Source organism: Dendrobates tinctorius, unplaced genomic scaffold (genome assembly GCF_039654945.1).
Source record: "Dendrobates tinctorius isolate UK_male_01 unplaced genomic scaffold, ASM3965494v1 ptg000513l, whole genome shotgun sequence".
NCBI lineage: Eukaryota > Metazoa > Chordata > Amphibia > Anura > Dendrobatidae > Dendrobates > Dendrobates tinctorius.
In genome coordinates, this window is record NW_027362172.1 from 154,776 (window position 1) to 173,744 (window position 18,969).

Consider the following 18,969-nt stretch of genomic DNA (forward strand, 5'->3'; position numbering starts at 1 on the left):
ATCCCATGTTGTATTTATCTGTTCACGGCAACTTGACGTGTCAGCTCTTTCTCACTTCCCCAGTTATAATTAATCTCATATGTTCAATGTGAGGGTGATATGTCCCCTCTTCGGAGATGTCTTTATGTATTTTGCAATTTTTCTGCACGACTACAGCTATTACCTAAGATGTTGAGACTGGTGATTGATGAACTTATCCCCTGCAGCAGAGGTAATTATTTTTTTTCCTTTTCTGAGGTGGTCTTCATGATAGACAATTTCTTCATGGTGATTGATGGTTTTCATGACTGCACTTGAAAATATCTTCACAGTTCTAGGAATTTTCCAGATTAACTGACCTTGATGTCTTAAAGTAATGAAGGGCTGTCATTTCTCTTTAATTAGCTAAGTGGTTCTTGCCATATTCTGGCTTACAGCAGTTGTAGAATAGGGCTCAGCCCTGTATGAAACGGTGTACAAACACTGTCTCTACAAAGAAAACCTAATGGTTGCAAAAACTTTCCGAAGACCGACGATTTCAGAAATGTCAAAGCATGCCTGATCATTAGGAGCCATTCCAGGTTAACCTTCAGCTTTGAACTTCAAGACAAGAGAGCTGTTTTTCTTTCTACAAATGTAATTGGGGACCCCTTCCTAAACTCAAGCACCACGCTATCTTCCGAAGGTCTGGTAGATTATATTATTCGCGTGCACACTGTGTAGAGCTGATCTGGGTCTGCTAATAACCAGCAGGACCTGCAAGTCCACGTGTTTGCTGGGATGGGATACACAATGCTTATTCATTGTGTTGTATGCAGTGATCAGGAAGGCAGAGACATGAGAAACTGACAGCGTATCCTGGCTGCACGATTCTTATGCAGTTGCATACTCAGGAAGGGATGGTCTGAAGTGTCCTTGTAGACTCATAAGTACACTGCCCAAACATTTTAAAAGCCTTCAACAATCCATACCTCTTAAAGCCATTAATAATAATAATAATAATAATAATAATAATAATAAATTTTATTTGTATAGCGCCGACATATTCCGCAGCACTTTACATTTCGGAGGGGATTTGTACAGACAATAGACATTACAGCATAACAATAATCACATAGATTATAACAAATACCAAGAGGAATGAGGGTCCTGCTCGCAAGCTTACAATCTATGAGGAAAAAAAGGGAGACACGAAAGGTGGGTGGTAACATTTGCCCTGATTGTATGGACCAGCCATAATGTTAAGTGTGTATCAGTACAGACACAGAGGGCTAATGGATGCATAAAGCATGTGGGAACATGATGCGGGGAACCTGGTTATGGTAAAACTTTTGGCTGTGCCACACAGGGATAGATTAGGTTAATATGTTGAGGCGATAGGCCAGTCTGAATAAATGCGTTTCCAGGGCATGCTTAAAATTGTGGGGATTGGGGACTAATCGTATTGACCGGGGAAGTGCATTCCAAAGAATTGGCACAGCACGTGTAAAGTCTTGGAGACGGGAGTGGGAGGTTCTGATTATTGAGGATGCTAACCTTAGGTCATCAGCAGAACGGAGGGCGCGGGTAGGGTGGTATACTGAAACAAGGGAGGAGATGTAGGGTGGTGCTGAGCCATGGAGGGCTTTGTGGGTGAGAGTAATAAGTTTATACTGATTGAATTCTGGAGTGGATGGGTAGCCAGTGTAATGACTGGCACAAGGTAGAGGCATCGGTGTAACGATTGGTGAGGAATATGATCCTGGCTGCAGCATTCAAGACAGATTGGAGAGGGGAGAGTTTGGTAAGAGGGAGACCGATTAGAAGAGAGTTACAATAGTCGAGACGAGAATGAATAAGAGAAACAGTAAGAGTTTTTGCAGACTCAAAAGTAAGAAAAGGTCGAATTCTAGAAATGTTTTTGAGGTGCAGATGACAAGAGCGAGCCAGTGATCGAATGTGGGGGGTAAAGGAAAGCTTGGAATCAAGTATGACCCCAAGACAGCGGGCATGTTGCTGGGGAGTAATAGTGGAGCCACACACAGAAATGGCAATGTCGGGTATAGGTACATTAGTAGAGTGAGGAAACGCAAGGAGTTCAGTCTTTGACAGGTTCAGTTTCAGATATAGTGAGGACATGGTGTTAGACACAGCGTTTAGACAATCGCCGGTGTTTTCTAGAAAGGCTGGCGTGATGCCAGGAGAAGCGTATAATTGGGTGTCATCAGCATAGAGATGGTACTGGAAACCAAATCTACTGATTGTTTGACCAATAGGGGCAGTGTACAAGGAGACGAGGAGGGGGCCTAGGACTGATCCTTGAGGAACCCCAACAGTAAGGGGAAGGTGAGAGGAGGAGGAACCGGCAAAAGATACAGTAAAGGAGCGGTCAGAGAGATAGGAGGAGAACCAGGAGAGAACGGTGTCCTTGAGGCCAATGGAACGGAGCATAGTGAGGAGGAGCTGATGATCCACAGTGTCGAATGCTGCAGAGAGATCCAAGAGAATTAGCATGGAGTAATGACCATAATATTTAGCTGTTAGTAGATCATTAGAGACTTTAGTGAGTGCAGTTTCAGTAGAGTGTAAGGAGCGGAAGCCGGATTGGAGAGGGTCGAGAAGAGAGTTATCAGAGAGATAGCGGATAAGACGGGAGTGGACCAGGCGTTCCAGGAGTTTAGAGATGAAGGGAAGATTAGAGACAGGTCTATAGTTAGCGGCACAGTTTTGGTCGAGGGATGGTTTTTTTAAGTAGTGGATGTATGATGGCATGCTTAAATGAGGAGGAAAAGATACCAGAAAAGAGAGAGAGGTTAAATATTTTAGTTAGGTGAGTGGTGACAGCAGGGGAAAGGGACTGGAGGAGATGTGACGGAAATGGGTCACTGATGCAAATGGGTGGGCGAGAAGATGCAAGGAGCCTGCTTACTTCTTCTGTGACTGGTTCAAAATCAGAGAGTGAGCTAGATGCAGTGGGGGAGGGAGGACAGTGCATGGTATGAGGTGATTGGGAGATAATTTTCTGTCAGATCTGGTCAACTTTTTCTTTGAAGTAATTGGCCAGATCGTCAGCTCGGAGCTCCGTGGTTGGGGCCTGTAATCTTGGGTTGCGTAGAGAATGAAAAGTGTCAAAGAGACGTTTCGGGTTATTGGACAGTGAGGTGATGAGGGTGTTGAAATAGGTTTGTTTGGAGAGGTGAAGGGCAGTGTTGTATACATTCAATGTTTCTAGTCTTCCTGGTTTGATCATAATTACCAATGATTTTGCAGGTCTTGGGAAGCAGTCAGACAGGTGTCTAGTGCATGTGATTGCTTAAGGCTATCTGCCCATGATCAGAAAATAGCAGCGTTTTGGACGCAAGGCGTATTTTACTGCATCCAAAACCCTGTGTTCTAACCACACAGTTAAATCCTCGAGTGTTCAGTGAACTGTGCGGATTTACCACAACCAATGAATGGCTGTGAGTGAGACTATGCAGCAGATAACTAACATGGTGCAGATCGTGACTCCGCACCGTGGGTGAGTTTATGCAGTTTTAAATAGAAGCAGTAGGCACGGAATTACTATAAATCTTATCCACTGTGGTAGTAATCTAGAACGTGTTTTGGATGCAGCGCAGGTGAGCTGCTTACAGATTGCTGCTTTTCTTGATTGTGGGCAAAAAACCCTATGGCTATGTGCGCACGTTGCGTTTTTTTCCATGCGGTATTGACCCAAAAACACTAGGGAATTCTTATGCCAGCAAAGTCAATGAGAGTCATGAAATGTTCACATGATCAGCATTTTTACCTTTCGGGATTTGCTGTGCGTTTAAATCCGCAGCATGTCAATTCTTTGTGCGTTTTTGCCCCATTGATTGTACTGGAAAAATTGCATGCAGAAAACGCCAAATACGCTGCAATAGTTTTTGGCTAGTTTGGACACTTTGTATTCCATGAATTCTAGGACTAACATAGACACATTGTATAAGTTCAGCAAAATGCAGGACACTGAACCATTCCTGAGCTGGTGGGATAGTTTGCGGAGCATATTTGTGTATCTACTTGTTTGCATGTAGCACTGTTTTCACTGGATCTTTTGCCTCTGTTGCTTGGCAGCTATATTTAGCAAGTAGGCTCGCCAACTGGGTTTGGTCTGTTCTCGCTGCCAATATTATTTAATCAGAACATGATTAATTTCTTTTTATTACACATTCTCTTCTTCGTCATACTCATAAAGTATAACATTTCACAATAACCTTAGTTACTACAGGCCCATGACCAGTTGGTGAGTCCACCTGCATACTGTGGTTGTTTTGTACAGAGTGCTTGCCAGTGAGTAATTTGCCTGTCCTCTCAACAACAGGCATACCTGCAACAAGCCCAAGACCTGGTCATTCTAGAGAGCATTATACTGCAGACCCTGGGTAAGTCTTCCAAGATGGCTGAAAATGGAAAGCCCCAACTAAGCCTTGATCCCAGCCATGGAACAAGACTGACCTGGACGAAGAGTCTGCACAGTAGCACTATGTGTTGGAGGATTTTCTTGCAGCTCAAGAGTCTTATTACATGCTGGTGTTGATATGTGCTGTTTTTATTTTGTTGATTTATCTGCAAAGAACAGTAACTGGCTATTGTACATTTGTAGTCTCATTAATGCTGTTGTCCAGCATATGAACAAAAATAATCTTTTGGGAAAGTTGTAAATGCTATAAGATAGAAAAGAAAAACAATTAACATCTGGTGGTCCCCACCCGTCACTGTTTGTCTTCCTGCAACCGATCAGGTGAGGTCTACCCACTTGACTGTTGCAGCCAATCCACAGGTCCTAAATTGTTCTTGTGCCAGACATACAGACATCACCATTGACACCAGTGATTGGCTGCAGTGGTCACATGGGTAGACTGTAATTAATCAGCTGCAGAAAGATAAACAAAGGTGGGAGGGGACATAATTGGGTGAGTAATGTTTATTTTTTTTTTTACTTTCAAGTCTTCCCTAAAATGTTTATATCCTGGCCCACCTCCTTAAATAGTTCTTAATGTTTGATCTCACAAGCAGCATACAACACTGTCTCATGAGTGTGGTTGGCAGTAAATGTTTAATATTAGAGTTAAATTGACTTGTGCATCTTTCCCTTACCATGAATATCTTCTGTATTAAATTCTGATGCTTCCCTGTAGCCCAAGTAGTCCTCTTTTCACTTTGATATCTGAAGTACTGTCTTTTGTTTTTCAGGGTTTGAAATTACCATTGATCACCCACACACACATGTAGTAAAGTGCACCCAGCTGGTAAGAGGTGAGCATTCAGTACACTAGCACTGTTAGCCACAGCAGAGAGCTGGTAGCCCCAACTCATCCATGTATTACTCTACATTAGTTTGGCCTTCCAGTGTATAGTACTGCATTGTCCCTTCATAGTCCACAGGCAAGCCCAGAGAAGTGGGGTTTTTTAACGTTTTTATCATGTTAATGTTTTTCTAGTATGATTTAGAACTACAAGTGCTTGCTTGAGGGAACAGTTTATCTGTGGTAAACAACCTAAGGCTATGTTCACACGTGGCTTTTTCTGCTGGTTTTTCTTGCGTTGTTTAGTGTTTTTTTTTTTTCTGCATTGTTGTCATGCCACATTTGTCTCTTATGCATGCTGATAAAGTTTGGTGACAAAAAAAAATTTCTATTCTACTTTAAAAGGTTTTGGCACAAAAAGGGCTGCCAAACCTGATACCTGCGTTTTTTCACCACCCATTACTTTCAATGGGTGAAAAACGCTGAAAAAGCACTGAAAAAAGTGGCATGCTCTATTTTGCAAAATGCAAACAAAGCATAAAATACTGAGGACTAAAAAAATAATCTGTGTGCAGGAGATTTCTGAAATCTCATAGACTTTGCTGGAACTGTAAAACGCAGCTGAAAATTTGCATAAAAAAACACAGCAAAAGCGCCACGTGTGATCATGCTCTAAAGGTACTGTCACACTTAGCGATGTACCAGCGATCCCGACCAGCGATATGATGCGGTCAGGATCGCTGGTACATCGCTAAGTGGTCGCTAGTGAGCTGCCACACAGGCAGATCTCACCAGCGACATAGCTGGGGACGGGGGTCGCTACTTACCTGTCACACTAGGCGATCCTGTGTCCTCCCGCCCGTCTCCACGCTCGTCGCTCATCTCTCCACAGGAAGCGCCGCAGGAAGCTGACGACAAGAAACAGTCCTGGACGTTCTCGCTCGATCAGCGATAACCAGCGGGGGAGCGGGTCGTAGGTAAGTATCAGACACAGCGATGTCGCTAGCAATATCGCTATAATGTCAAAAGTTATAGCGATATTGCTAGCGATATCGCTTAGTGTGACAGTACCTTAAGTATATTGTCTTGTCCTCCTAGTCAAGCATTGTGTTAAATGTGTCAGATTTCACTGATGCTTAAATTCAAAGTAATATTTGTTGGGCCACTATAGGGCTGATCATTAAAGGGGTAACTAGGACTATATAAGTTATATGGCTCATAGTAAAAAAAAAAAAAAAAATATAAGGCAGGTAGTTGCTAATTATCTGCTTGTTCTATCCAGCGTCAGATTTAGCTGCTTCCTCTTCCAGGCTGCATTTTCACGTGGCGGGAGTGCTAACGTCATGCTGATTGACAGCCGATTTCTCACAGTTTGGCGGGGGGAACTGGTTGTCAATCATCATGACATTGGCAGTCATGCCCCTTCAACAGAGCGGAAGAGAAGCCAATACTTTGTCTGTGCCCACTCTATGCTGGCAGAGATCTGTTAGTTCTTAGGACCATAGTAAAAAAAATTAATATAGTCCCTTTAAGTGCCAGCTTATCAGAATCTTTTAGGGTATGCACACACGTTGCGTATTACTGTGCGGAATTTTCTGCATGGAATCTGCATCTCTTGGCAGAATCTGCAGGTCAAAATCCGCGCGTTTTTTCTGCGGATATCCTGCGGATTTTGTGTGGATTTGGCATGCGTTTTTAAACCTGCGTATTTATATAATGGAATGGGTGTAAAATCGCTGCGGAATCCGCACAAAGAATTTACATGCTCCGGAAAGTGAACTGCTGCGGATTCCGTGCGGAATTTTCCGCAGCATATGCACAGCCAATTTTTTTCCCCATAGGTTATCGTACTGTAAATCACTTGTGGATCTGCAGCAAATCCCCTGCGGATCTGCAACAAATCAGCAACGTGTGCACATACCCTTAATAGGTTTTCTCATAAATAAGATCTGTGATCTCTACACACATTGGAAGATGAATCTTAGAGTGTTGGGGTCCTGTTTCTGAAACTTCCGATCAGTAGAATGAGTGGCCATAGTGAGAAGAGTTGTGTGGAGCAGTGGCCGAGCATGCAGACTGCTGCATCGTGCCGCTCTTTGTAGAAACAGTTAAGTGACTGTCCTGGTCTTGTTTCGGGCATCTTGAATCATGTGTCAGGTTCTCTTTAAAAATAATTATGCTGATCGTCTGTGCAAGTACTACAGAGCCTGAAATAATATTGCAATATGTGAAATAGCCTTCAGTCAGGATAATTCATCCATTTAAATTATCTCTCTGTTTATCCTCAGCAAGCAAGGACTTGGCTCAGACATCCTACTTCATGGCAACAAACAGGTTAATTTCTGCACATATTATTAAGTGTATAGTTTGAAAAAGTAATTGCTATTAGCTTAGAGTATGAGCTCAGTTTTCCAAATCACTGTGTTTTTGAACACTATACGCAAAGTCCACTTGTGATTTTGGTTTCCATTTAAAGGTGATGTCCACTTCATTTTGCCTGTCAAAAAATACCGGTGGAAACAACAGGGATGAATACATGAGTGTATCGAAGTTTGTCATTATTAACCTCAGCGAGTCTTTATCAGTATAATAATTCTGAGTAAACTCTTTGAAGATGAATGATTGTGTTAGAAAAATTGTCACTTCTAGCGCTAAACTGGTCATATCTTAGTGATGTTTAAAATATTGTAAAACAGTCTGTTAATAAAACCGCAGCAGACGGTGTTAACGGTTTTTCATGGTACAATTTGAGGCGCCCACAGCAAAACCTACTCATCATCTAATATACAGGTGCTTCTCACAAAATTATAGCATCATCAAAAAGTTAATTTATCTCAGTTTTTCAATACAAGAAGTGAAACGCATATATTATATAGAGCCATTACAAACAGAGTGATCTATTTCAAGTGTTTATTTCTGTTAATGTTGATGATTATGGCTTATAGCCAATGAAAACCCAAAAGTCATTATCTCAGTAAATTAGAATAATTAACAAAAAACACCTGCAAAGGCTACCTAAGCATTTAAAAAGGTCCCTTAGTCTGTTTCAGTAGGCTCCACAATCGTGGGGAAGACTGCTGACTTGACAGATGTCCAGAAGGCAGTCATTGACATATTCCACAAGGAGGGTAAGAAACAAAAGGTCAGTGCTAAAGAAGCTGGCTGTTCACAGAGTGCTATATCCAAGCATATTAATGGAAAGTTGAGTGGAAGGAAAAAGTGTGGTAGAAAAAGGTGCACAAGCAACTGGGATAACTGCAGCCTTGAAAGGATTGTTAAGAAAAGGCCATTCAAAAATTTGGGGGATATTCACAAGGAGTGGACTGCTGCTGGAGTCATTGCTTCAAGAGCCACCACACACAGACGTATCCAGGACATGGGCTACAAGTGTTGCATTTCTTGTGTCAAGCCACTCATGACCAATAGACAACGCGAGAAGCGTCTTACCTGGGCCAAGAAGAAAAAGAACTGGACTGTTGCTCAGTTGTCCAAGGTGTTGTCTTCAGGTGAAGTACATTTTGCATTTCATTTGGAAATCAAGGTCCCAGACTCTGGAGGAAGAGTGGAGAGGCACACAATCCAAGCTGCTTGAGGTCTAGTGTGAAGTTTCCACAATCTGTGATGGTTTGGGGAGCCATGTCATCTGCTGATGTAGGTCCACTGTGTTTTATCAAGACCAAAGTCAGCGTAGCCGTTTACCAGGAAATTTTAGGGCACTTCATGCTTCCCTGTGCCCACAAGATTTTTGGATATTGAAATTTCATTCTTCAGCAGCACTTGGTACCTGTCCACACCAATATCTGGTTTAAAAACAACAGTATCAAGGTGCTTGATTGGCCAGCAAACTTGGCTGACCTTAACCTCATAGAGAATCTATGGGGTATTGTCAAGAGGACAGATGAGACACCAGACCCAACAATGCAAACGAGCTGAATGCTGCTATCAAAGCAACCTGGGCTTCCATAACACCTCAACAGTGCCACAGGCTGATCGTATCCATGCCTCGCCGCATTGATGCAGTAATTAATAATAAAGGAGACCCGACCAAGTATTGAGTGCATTTACTGAACATACATTTCAGTAGGCCAACATTTCAGAATTTAAAATCATGTCTTGACGCTGGTGTTATAAAATATTCTAATTTACTGAGATAATGACTTTTGGGTTTTCATTGGCGGTAAGCCATAAATTATCATTAACAGAAATGAACATTTGAAATAGATCACTCTGTGTGTAATGATTCTATGTAATATATGAGTTTAACCTTTTGTATTGAAAACCTAAAAAACTAAAATAAATTAACTTTTTGATGATATTCTAATTTTGTGAAAAGCACTTATAAGACCTTATCTTGACCCTTTACAGCAGATGTTGGAGGAAAGTAGGATCAGGCATACTGAATTTCAGGTGTCAGCTAATTTGCTTCTTAATACCTAAGCCACCTTTGGTTCTTGAGATTATGCCAGGATACACAACTGAGAATTTAGCAGTATTTTTACACTTCCTTGTCTTGGTATGCTTTGTTCAGAAGCATCTAAGTACCGTATATACTCGTGTATAAGCCGACCCGTGTATAAGTCGACACCCCCCCAATTTTGTCACAAAAACTGGGAAAACTTATCGACTCGCTTATAAGCCGAGGGTGCACAGTGAGTGGCCCCAGATAATGCTGCACAGTGAGTGGCCCCAGATAAGGCTGCTAGTGAGTGGCCCCAGATAATGCTGCACAGTGAGTGGCCCCAGATAATGCTCCACAGTGAGTGTCCCCAGTTATGCTGCACAGTGAGTGGCCTCAGTTATGCTGCACAGTGAGTGACCCCAGATAATGCTGCACAGTGAGTGGCCCCAGTTATCTGCACAGTGAGTGGCCCCCAGATAATGCTGCACAGTGTGTGGCCCCAGATAATGCTGCACAGTGTGTGGCCCCAGATAATGCTGTACAGTGTGTGGCCCCAGATAATGCTGCACAGTGAGTGGCCCCAGTTATCTGCAGGGCTGTGGAGTCGGTAAGCCAAACCTGCGACTCCGACTCCTCAATTTCCCTTACACCGACTCCCCGACTCCCACACATATTGCTTATATTTAAGTGAAAAATGTATTGTAGTACAATGTGAACATCAGACATTTAATCATTTTTATGATCCAATAATCAAGATATTTAGATAGAACAGAATATATATTTATTGGAATACAACTTTAGAACACAAAAAACTGTAATAAATTGTAAATATGTAATACACTATGTAATATCGATTACATATATACCGTACAGACCAAAAGTTTGGACACACCTTCTCATTCAAAGAGTTTTCTTTTATTTCATGATTATGAAAACTGAAGATTCATTCTGAAGGCATCAAAACTATGAATTAGCACATGTGGAATTATATAATTACCAAAAAAGTGTGAAACAACTGAAAATATGTCTTATATTCTAGGTTCTTCAAAGAAGCCACCTTTTGCTTTGATTACTGCTTTGCACACTCTTGGCATTCTCTTGATGAGCTTCAAGAGGTAATCACCGGAAATGGTCTTCCAACAGTCTTGAAGGAGTTCCCAGAGATGCTTAGCACTTGTTGGCCCTTTTGACTTCACTCTGCGGTCCAGCTCACCCCAAACCATCTCGATAGGGTTCAGGTCTGGTGACTGTGGAGGCCAGGTCATCTGGCGTAGCACCCCATCACTCTCCTTCTTGGTCAAATAGCCCTTACACAGCCTGGAGGTGTGTTTGGGGTCATTGTCCTGTTGAAAAATAAATGATGGTCCAACTAAACGCAAACCGGATGGAATAGTATGCCGCTGCAAGATGCTGTGGTAGCCATGCTGGTTCAGTATGCCTTCAATTTTGAATAAATCCCCAACAGTGTCACCAGCAAAGCACCCCCACACCATCACACCTCCTCCTCCATGCTTCACGGTGGGAACCAGGCATGTAGAGTCCATCCGTTCACCTTTTCTGCGTCGCACAAAGACACGGTGGTTGGAACCAAAGATCTCAAATTTGGACTCATCAGACCAAAGCACAGATTTCCACTGGTCTAATGTCCATTCCTTGTGTTCTTTAGCCCAAACAAGTCTCTTATGCTTGTTGCCTGTCCTTAGCAGTGGTTTCCTAGCAGCTATTATACCATGAAGGCCTGCTGCACAAAGTCTCCTCTTAACAGTTGTTGTAGAGATGTGTCTGCTGGTAGAACTCTGTGCATTGACCTGGTCTCTAATCTGAGCTGCTGTTAACCTGTGATTTCTGAGGCTGGTGACTCGGATGAACTTATCCTCCGCAGCAGAGGTGACTCTTGGTACTTTCCTGGGCCGGTCCTCATGTGAGCCAGTTTCTTTGTAGCGCTTGATGGTTTTTGCCACTGCACTTCGGGACACTTTCAAAGTTTTCCCAATTTTTCAGACTGACTGACCTTCATTTCTTAAAGTAATGATGGCCACTCGTTTTTCTTTACTTAGCTGCTTTTTTCTTGCCATAATACAAATTCTAACAGTTTATTCAGTAGGACTATCAGCTGTGTATCCACCAGACTTCTGCACAACTGATGGTCCCAACCCCATTTATAAGGCAAGAAATCCCACTTATTAAACCTGACAGGGCACACCTGTTAAGTGAAAACCATTTCCGGTGACTACCTCTTGAAGCTCATCAAGAGAATGACAAGAGTGTGCAAAGCAGTAATCAAGTAAAAGGTGGCTACTTTGAAGAACCTAGAATATAAGACATACAGTATTTTCAGTTGTTTCACACTTTTTTGTTAATTATATAATTCCACATGTGTTAATTCATAGTTTTGATGACTTCAGAGCGAATCTACAATTTTCATAGTAATGAAAATAAAGAAAACTCTTTGAATGAGGTGTGTCCAAACTTTTGGTCTGTACTGTGTGTGTGTATATATATATAAAAAATATAACACTATGACTTATCTCAGCTAAGACAAAGCCTAGATCCTCAGGCTACATTCACACCATGGGCATAGCCAGGATCAAACCTGGGGGGGGCAGAACCTCATACTGTTCCGCAGATCCTCATACTGCACACCTCAGCTGCTGCAGAACCTCATACTGCACATCCCTTCACTTGAAAATAAAACCTGCACCTTAAGAAGATGTGGTGGTGATGAATGCAGTCTATTTATTCCAACTATTAATTGATGTTGATGTGTTACTGAAGACGAGCAATGCCTGTCTTGGGCGTCCTTTTGGGCAGCTATGAGGTGTACCTCACTGGTGCTAAAAAAGGAGTGTTAGTCTGTGTACTACCCGGTTTTCATTCTTTTTGGTACAGATACGATATGGATAGACAGATATGGATAGATAGAGCAGATTTCTAATCTGCTTTTGCTATTGAAAACATTATCTATGAGCTCAAAAACCTTTCAGGTGATGCAGTTTTTTAAAAAGCTGATCGACTTTTGCAGCTGAAAAACGTATCCTCAAAAAACGCAGGAAAAACGCTGTGTGTTAATCTAGCCTTAGATCAGGAATATAACAGCCATTTATAGGACATTTCATAACTTTCCCAAATTCCTATGAAAAAATATTCAGCACATCCCGCATTGAATTACTGTACCCAATTTATTATACATTTTAGGAGTCGGAGTCGGTCCATTTTATACCGACTTCAACTCCGACTCCACCAAAATGAACTCCGACTCCACAGCCCAACTTATCTGCACAGTGAGTGGCCCCAGTTATGCTGCACAGTGTGTGACCCCAGCTTTGCTGCACAGTGAGTGGCCCCAGTTATCTGCACAGTGAGTGGCTCCAGCTTTGCTGCACAGTGTGTGGCCCCACCATATTGCTGCTGCTGCCGCTGCCTCCGTTACCAAAAAAAAACAAAACTGTTTACTCACCTCCATCGCTGCCCCCTGCTAATCAGCGTTGCCGCCTCTGCAGTGACTGTGCAGGCAGAGGGCACGATCGCGCCCTCTGACCTGAATGTCACTGCAGAGGACGCAAGACAGCAGAGCGCAGGGACAGGTGAATATGCCTCCCCCCTGCTCATACTCACCGGGTCATGGCGCTTGTCTCTGCAACGCAGCCCCTGCTTGTTCCATGTTGTCGGCACTGCTCTTCCTTCCTGCTTCAGTTGTCATGTGGTACCGCTCATTAAATATGCGCATATTTAATGAGCGATTACTCTTGACAGCTGAAGCAGGAAGGAAGAGCAGCGCCGACAACATGGAACAAGCAGGGGGGCTGCAGAGGGTGAGTATGATCTCTGACACTCCCCCTCCCCCGCCGATCCCCCCCCCCCCGGTATATGACTCGTGTATAAGCCTAGAGGGGGACTTTCAGCCCAAAAAAATGGGCTGAAAATCTTGGCTTATACACGATTATATACGGTAAATAGAAGTTGATATATATATACATCCTCAGCTACACTTTTCTAGATCTCTGCACGAGTCCTAGAGATCTACAGAATGGTATTTTAACACTTCGGTTGTAGAGAACTAAATTTTAAATTTCTTTTATCTGTAGTTTGCATTTAACTACATTCAGCCTCCAATACACCCCTCCGGTAGTGGCGTGTGTCTGCATCCATTTGGCTTGTAAGTGGTCTAACTGGGAGATCCCTGTGTCAACAGACGGGAAGCCATGGTGGGAGTATGTGGATGTGACAGTGACACTGAAGCTTTTAGATGGTTTGTATTTCTTATTCTATATAATGTTTATTAATGTATCCTAATACTTAAGTCGTAAAAAAGTATTGACTATGCAGCTAGAAATGTATGTTAAATGTATTGCAACCAGACCTGTGTCTAACCTTCATGTCTTAGGCTTTTTCCTTTCGTTTGCTTGTTTTTTTGTATTAATATTCTCTATATCCATGATTGCTGAATGGTTGGGCTTTTCCTGGTGTGATGTTAGTGCTATGTTAGTACTCCAATGACTTCAGATTTCATGTCTTCAATATAATGCATGTCCTCTTAGGGTATGTGCACACACTGCAGATTCACCTGCGGGTTTTTTCCTGCGGAACCGCAGGTAAAACCGCAAGTAAAGTGACCTGCGGTTTTGCTGCGGTTTGGCCTGCGGTTTGACACCTGGACAATGGAATAGGTGGCAAACCGCAGCAGAATCCGCAGAAACAATTGACATGCTGCGGAAAAAAAAACGCAGCTTTTCCGCAGGTAAAAAACCGCAGCGTGAGCACTGCGGTTTTTAAAACCCATAGGCTAACATGGTACTGTACCATGTCTGCGGAACTGCTGCAGTTCTGCAGGGCCAAAACCGCAGCAAAACCGCAGCGTGTGCACCTGGCCTTACAGCGTGACTCAAACACAGGAGAAAACAGAGTACATGTAGAGAAGAGCAGCTGGCCCAAATTTACCGGAAGACAAGGCCCTGAAGCGCGTTTTGCGTAACAGATGCTGCTTTATCAAGGAGATACTGTCTGCAGTGACCAGCAGGACCTTTTGTCTCCATAGTGACGGGTCACATGACAGGTCATGTAGTCCGCAGTGGACAAATAGAGGAACTCCTATAGCACATACACGTCGTGCCTGCCGGGTCCCGCGTACGCGCCCCTGGCTATCAAGCGTCACCACACAAGCACGAGGAAAAATGAATATTCATCGCCCTCCGTCATATGCAGGAACGCACACGCACGTGGGACACATGGCAGCGCGACGTGCACTACAGTTCCATCTGGAGAGAGGTAGTAGCTGGATAGCAATGTAAGTAATTTGAGGCATTTTAGCCAAGTGGCATATTAATAGAAACCACGCGCATCACAAATCCATCTGGAGAGGAGTAGTAGCTGGATAACAAATGTAAGTGGTTTAAGACATTGTAGCCAGGTGGTATATTAATAAAACCAGCCACCATTAAGTAGAATACATATAAAAAGAATGTACGCAATGTAATGACAGTACATTAAAAAGAAAAAATACTTATGGAATAATAAAGATCATAAACGTACAATGTATACATCATAAATGTCACGGTCACGTGTGTGTCTGGACGCAGCGAGTACCACAAGGCGAACCCATATGACACACGTGACCCTGGATACACCGCCTCCAGTGGGGCGAATTTAAATAATAAACACGTGCAACTGGATACACCTCCTCCAACTGGCGAATTTAGACATTACACGTATATACAAGTCTGGAGACCCCACCTCCAGTAAGGCGAATTTAAACAATAAGGGAAACCTGGAAAACATTAACAATGGTGGGCCCTGCGATAGGGAATAGGGAAGTGGAGACCTCCTGAGCTCCCCTGAGCCAGTGTCCCAGCACTCCTAACGTTCCCTATGCCGGTTCCGCACCGGGCGCGCAACAGGAACCTAAAAAACCCTAGCTTGTCCTGACCTAAACCCTCACTAGGGAATTGGTCGGTGCGGAAACCAATCCCACCACTGCACTAAAACACACATGAGGAAAGATGACAAAACAGGGGAAACACCACTTAGCTTTGCTCTGTTGCGTACGCTCCTAGCAACAGAGCCCACCACCTGTGTGCATCTTCTCCTCCACCCGGATCCATCACCATAACTGGATCCTACACCATAGTGCAGCCTTGGAGCAGAGTCCACCACTAATTGCAGAAGTCCAGTAACAGAGTCCCAAAGATGAGTTCAGCTCCTGCCCAAAAAGTAAAGCATGTTTGAGTCCAGCTCTCAGCAACCAAGTCCCGCATGCTGAGTGTAACTCTCTCCATAGTCGTCACTCCACCAAGCCATGCAAGCACTTGCTGCCAACACCATAAATTGTGACTCCACCACGCCATGCCAGCCCTTCTTGCAGACCACCTAGCTGCCACTCGTCCCCTCTGGGTGGGCTGCGCAGGACTCATGTTCAGCTCCTTCCTCACCCAGGCTTGCTTCCCAAATGACGAACACACAATCAATATCACCAACAGTGATTGAACCCACCTGGCTCCCTTTTATAGAGCCTAACACCTGGTTTGTAATTGCGTGCACATTAACCCTAAAACTAAGGAGCGATACCACTCACCACCACCGGGGCAACTTAGAATGAACGACACCACGTGTAATAATTCTAATGGCCACCGGGGCAATCACATCACTATGGCACCTAGCCAAAGGAAAAAAAGTTCAACTTTGTCCATTTAAACTGTCAGATCCAGTCTGGATCATGACAATATAAATATGATATCACAAAGAGTGCTTGATGGATTGTAGATGAACAGCAGCCAGGAGGACTCGGTTGAAGAGGGAACATCAAAAGGTCAATGGTGGCACCGCAACAGGATAACAACATTAAAAAAGAATTTATAGACATAAGTACACTGTGTTCCAAATTATTATGCAAAAAATATTTCCTCATATTTTCTCTAAATTACCTATATGAATTACAGTCATTGTTATTTTCCAGTCATCTAATATTCTAGTATAATTGCAATGTTTTTGAACAAACTGCCTATGAAAACAGTATATTTTTAAAAATAAGAAACACTCAAAATGCATGTTCCAAATTATTAGGCACAGCAGAGTTTTCAACCTTTTTATTTTTATTTTGAGCAAAAAAATGGTCAATTGTGAAATTATAAGCATTATCAGCTTATTACAAAATGAAATCAAACAGTTTTCAAGTCAAAACTTTATTCTATATGATGTTACATTTGCACATAGGACCCCTTGTTCGAAAGAAGCTTCTGAACTCTCTCGTCCATTGAATTTGTCAGTTTTTGGATGGTTTGTGCTTCAATTGTTTTGCATATGGACAGAATACCCTCCCAGAGCTGTTGCTTAGATGTGAACTGCCTCCCGCCATCATAGACACTCCTTTTGATGATGCTCCAGAGGTTCTCAATGGGGTTGAGGTCAGGGGAAGATGGTGGCCACACCATAAGTTTGTCCTCTTTTATGCCCATAGCAGCTAGAGATGCAGATGTGTTATTTGCAGCATGAGACGGTGCATTATCATGCATGAAAATGATCTTGCTGCGGAAAGCACGGTTCTTCCTCTTGAACCATGGCAGGAAGTGCTGTTTTAGAAACTCCACATAGATTATGGAGTTCATCTTTACCCCTTCAGGGATCCTAAAGGGGCCGACAATCTCTCTACCTATTATTCCAGCCCAAAACATTACTCCACTTCCTCCTTGTTGGCGCCTTAGCCGTGTTTTCATGGGGTGTCCATCAACCAGCCATCCTCCACTCCATCCATCTGGACCACCGAGCCTTGCACGGCACTCATCGGTGAACAAAACAGTTTGGAAGTCAGTCTTCATGTATCGTTTGGCCCACTGGAGCCGTTTCTGCTTGTGTGCAGTGGATAGAGGTGGTCGACAGGATGGCTTAGGCACAGATGCAAACCTCTTAAGGACCCTGCATCTTGTTGTTCAGGGGACGTTGGAGGCACCAGCAGCTTCCAAAACTTGTCTGCTGCTATGACAAGGCATTTTTGCAGCTTCTCTTTTAACCTGACGCAATTGCCTGTTGGAAAGAGTCCTCAATATTTCCTTATCAGCACGCACACATGTGTGCTGGGAATCAGCTACATACTTCTTGATTGTGCGATGATCACGATGAAGTGTCTTGGCAATGTTGATTGTAGTCATGCCTTGACCTAAATACTCCACAATTTGTTGCTTCTCAGCAGCTGACACATCCTTTTTCTTTCCCATTTTGGCAAAAAATGTAGGCTGCTTAATAATGTGGAACAGCCTTCTTAAGTAGTCTTGCCTTTATTTGGACACACCTGCCAAACTAATTTGCACAGGTATCTGCAATTGCTTTCATTGATATAAAGAGCCCGGACACACATCACCATCAATGAGTTTAAATGACAAACAAAAAAATTCTAACCTTATCACTCCTAAACTCTTTTTGCATAATAATTTGGAACACAGTTTAAATACACGAATAAATATTAAAAGGTTAAAAACAGAGTGTCCGGTATATGGTGGAGAACAAAACGGGACAAGGAGCAAGGAATAATATTTTAGTTGGCAACCATTTTTATAGAAAGGGGGCGAAACTCAGTGTCTCATTTACACCCTTAGGGGTCACTATCCATTTAGATTCACAGGAGTTTTTTGATGTTCCCACCTCTGATTTCCGTATGGATTAAATCAATGACCCTAACCATGACTGACCTAGGGTCACACTTATGGTGAACTTTAAAATGGCAGGGGATTGTCTTGAGTTCATAGAGGTCAGCCTCTGTCTTGGCTGCGCAAATGTCCTGCACCCGTACTCGGAGTTCCCTTGAAGTTAAGCTTACACAAACAAGTGGGCAACTGCATGTAGGACAGAAGACCACATTCGTAATATTGCAGGAGATGTAATGTCTAATTTGGAACAAAAGGGATTACTATTTGCAGTGACCAGCAGGACCTTTTATCTCCATAGTAACGGGTCATGTGACAAGTCACATGGTCCTCAGTGGATAAATGAAAGAGCTCCTCTGGCGCATGCGCATCGCACCCGTTGACACGCCCTCCTCTTGGGTGACTTTCCACTGAAGACGTCTAGGACATCCAAAAATCTCAGTGACCTCCTAGTCAAAAGTCACTATGGCCCAACCAACCCTAATTTATTTGGCTGAAAAGGACCAGTGCTGGGATATTTTTCGTGCGGCCACTGTCTCGCCTGTGCCAATGTCCTCTGCTCCTCCACATTCAACTTATCTGATGGTTCCAAACAGTTCCAAATTAGACATTACATCTGCTGCAATAGTACAAATGTCGTCTACTATGCTACATGTAGTTGCCCACTTGTTTAAGTAGGCTTAACATCAAGGGAACTCCGAGTCCTCCTGAC

General features: G+C 43.2%; 1 protein-coding gene across 2 annotated transcripts in view; it reads left to right on the plus strand.

Moving 5' to 3' along the window:
• The window catches only part of CCNT1 (cyclin T1), an 85,439-nt gene that overhangs the window by 46,425 nt on the left and 20,045 nt on the right, over positions 1-18,969 (plus strand). For both annotated transcript variants that reach the window (XM_073564979.1, XM_073564980.1), the window contains 4 exons: positions 4,304-4,364; positions 5,176-5,238; positions 7,517-7,562; positions 13,713-13,876. In XM_073564979.1, coding sequence (XP_073421080.1) covers positions 4,304-4,364; positions 5,176-5,238; positions 7,517-7,562; positions 13,713-13,876 — 334 coding nt within the window. The remainder of the gene's footprint in view (positions 1-4,303; positions 4,365-5,175; positions 5,239-7,516; positions 7,563-13,712; positions 13,877-18,969) is intronic.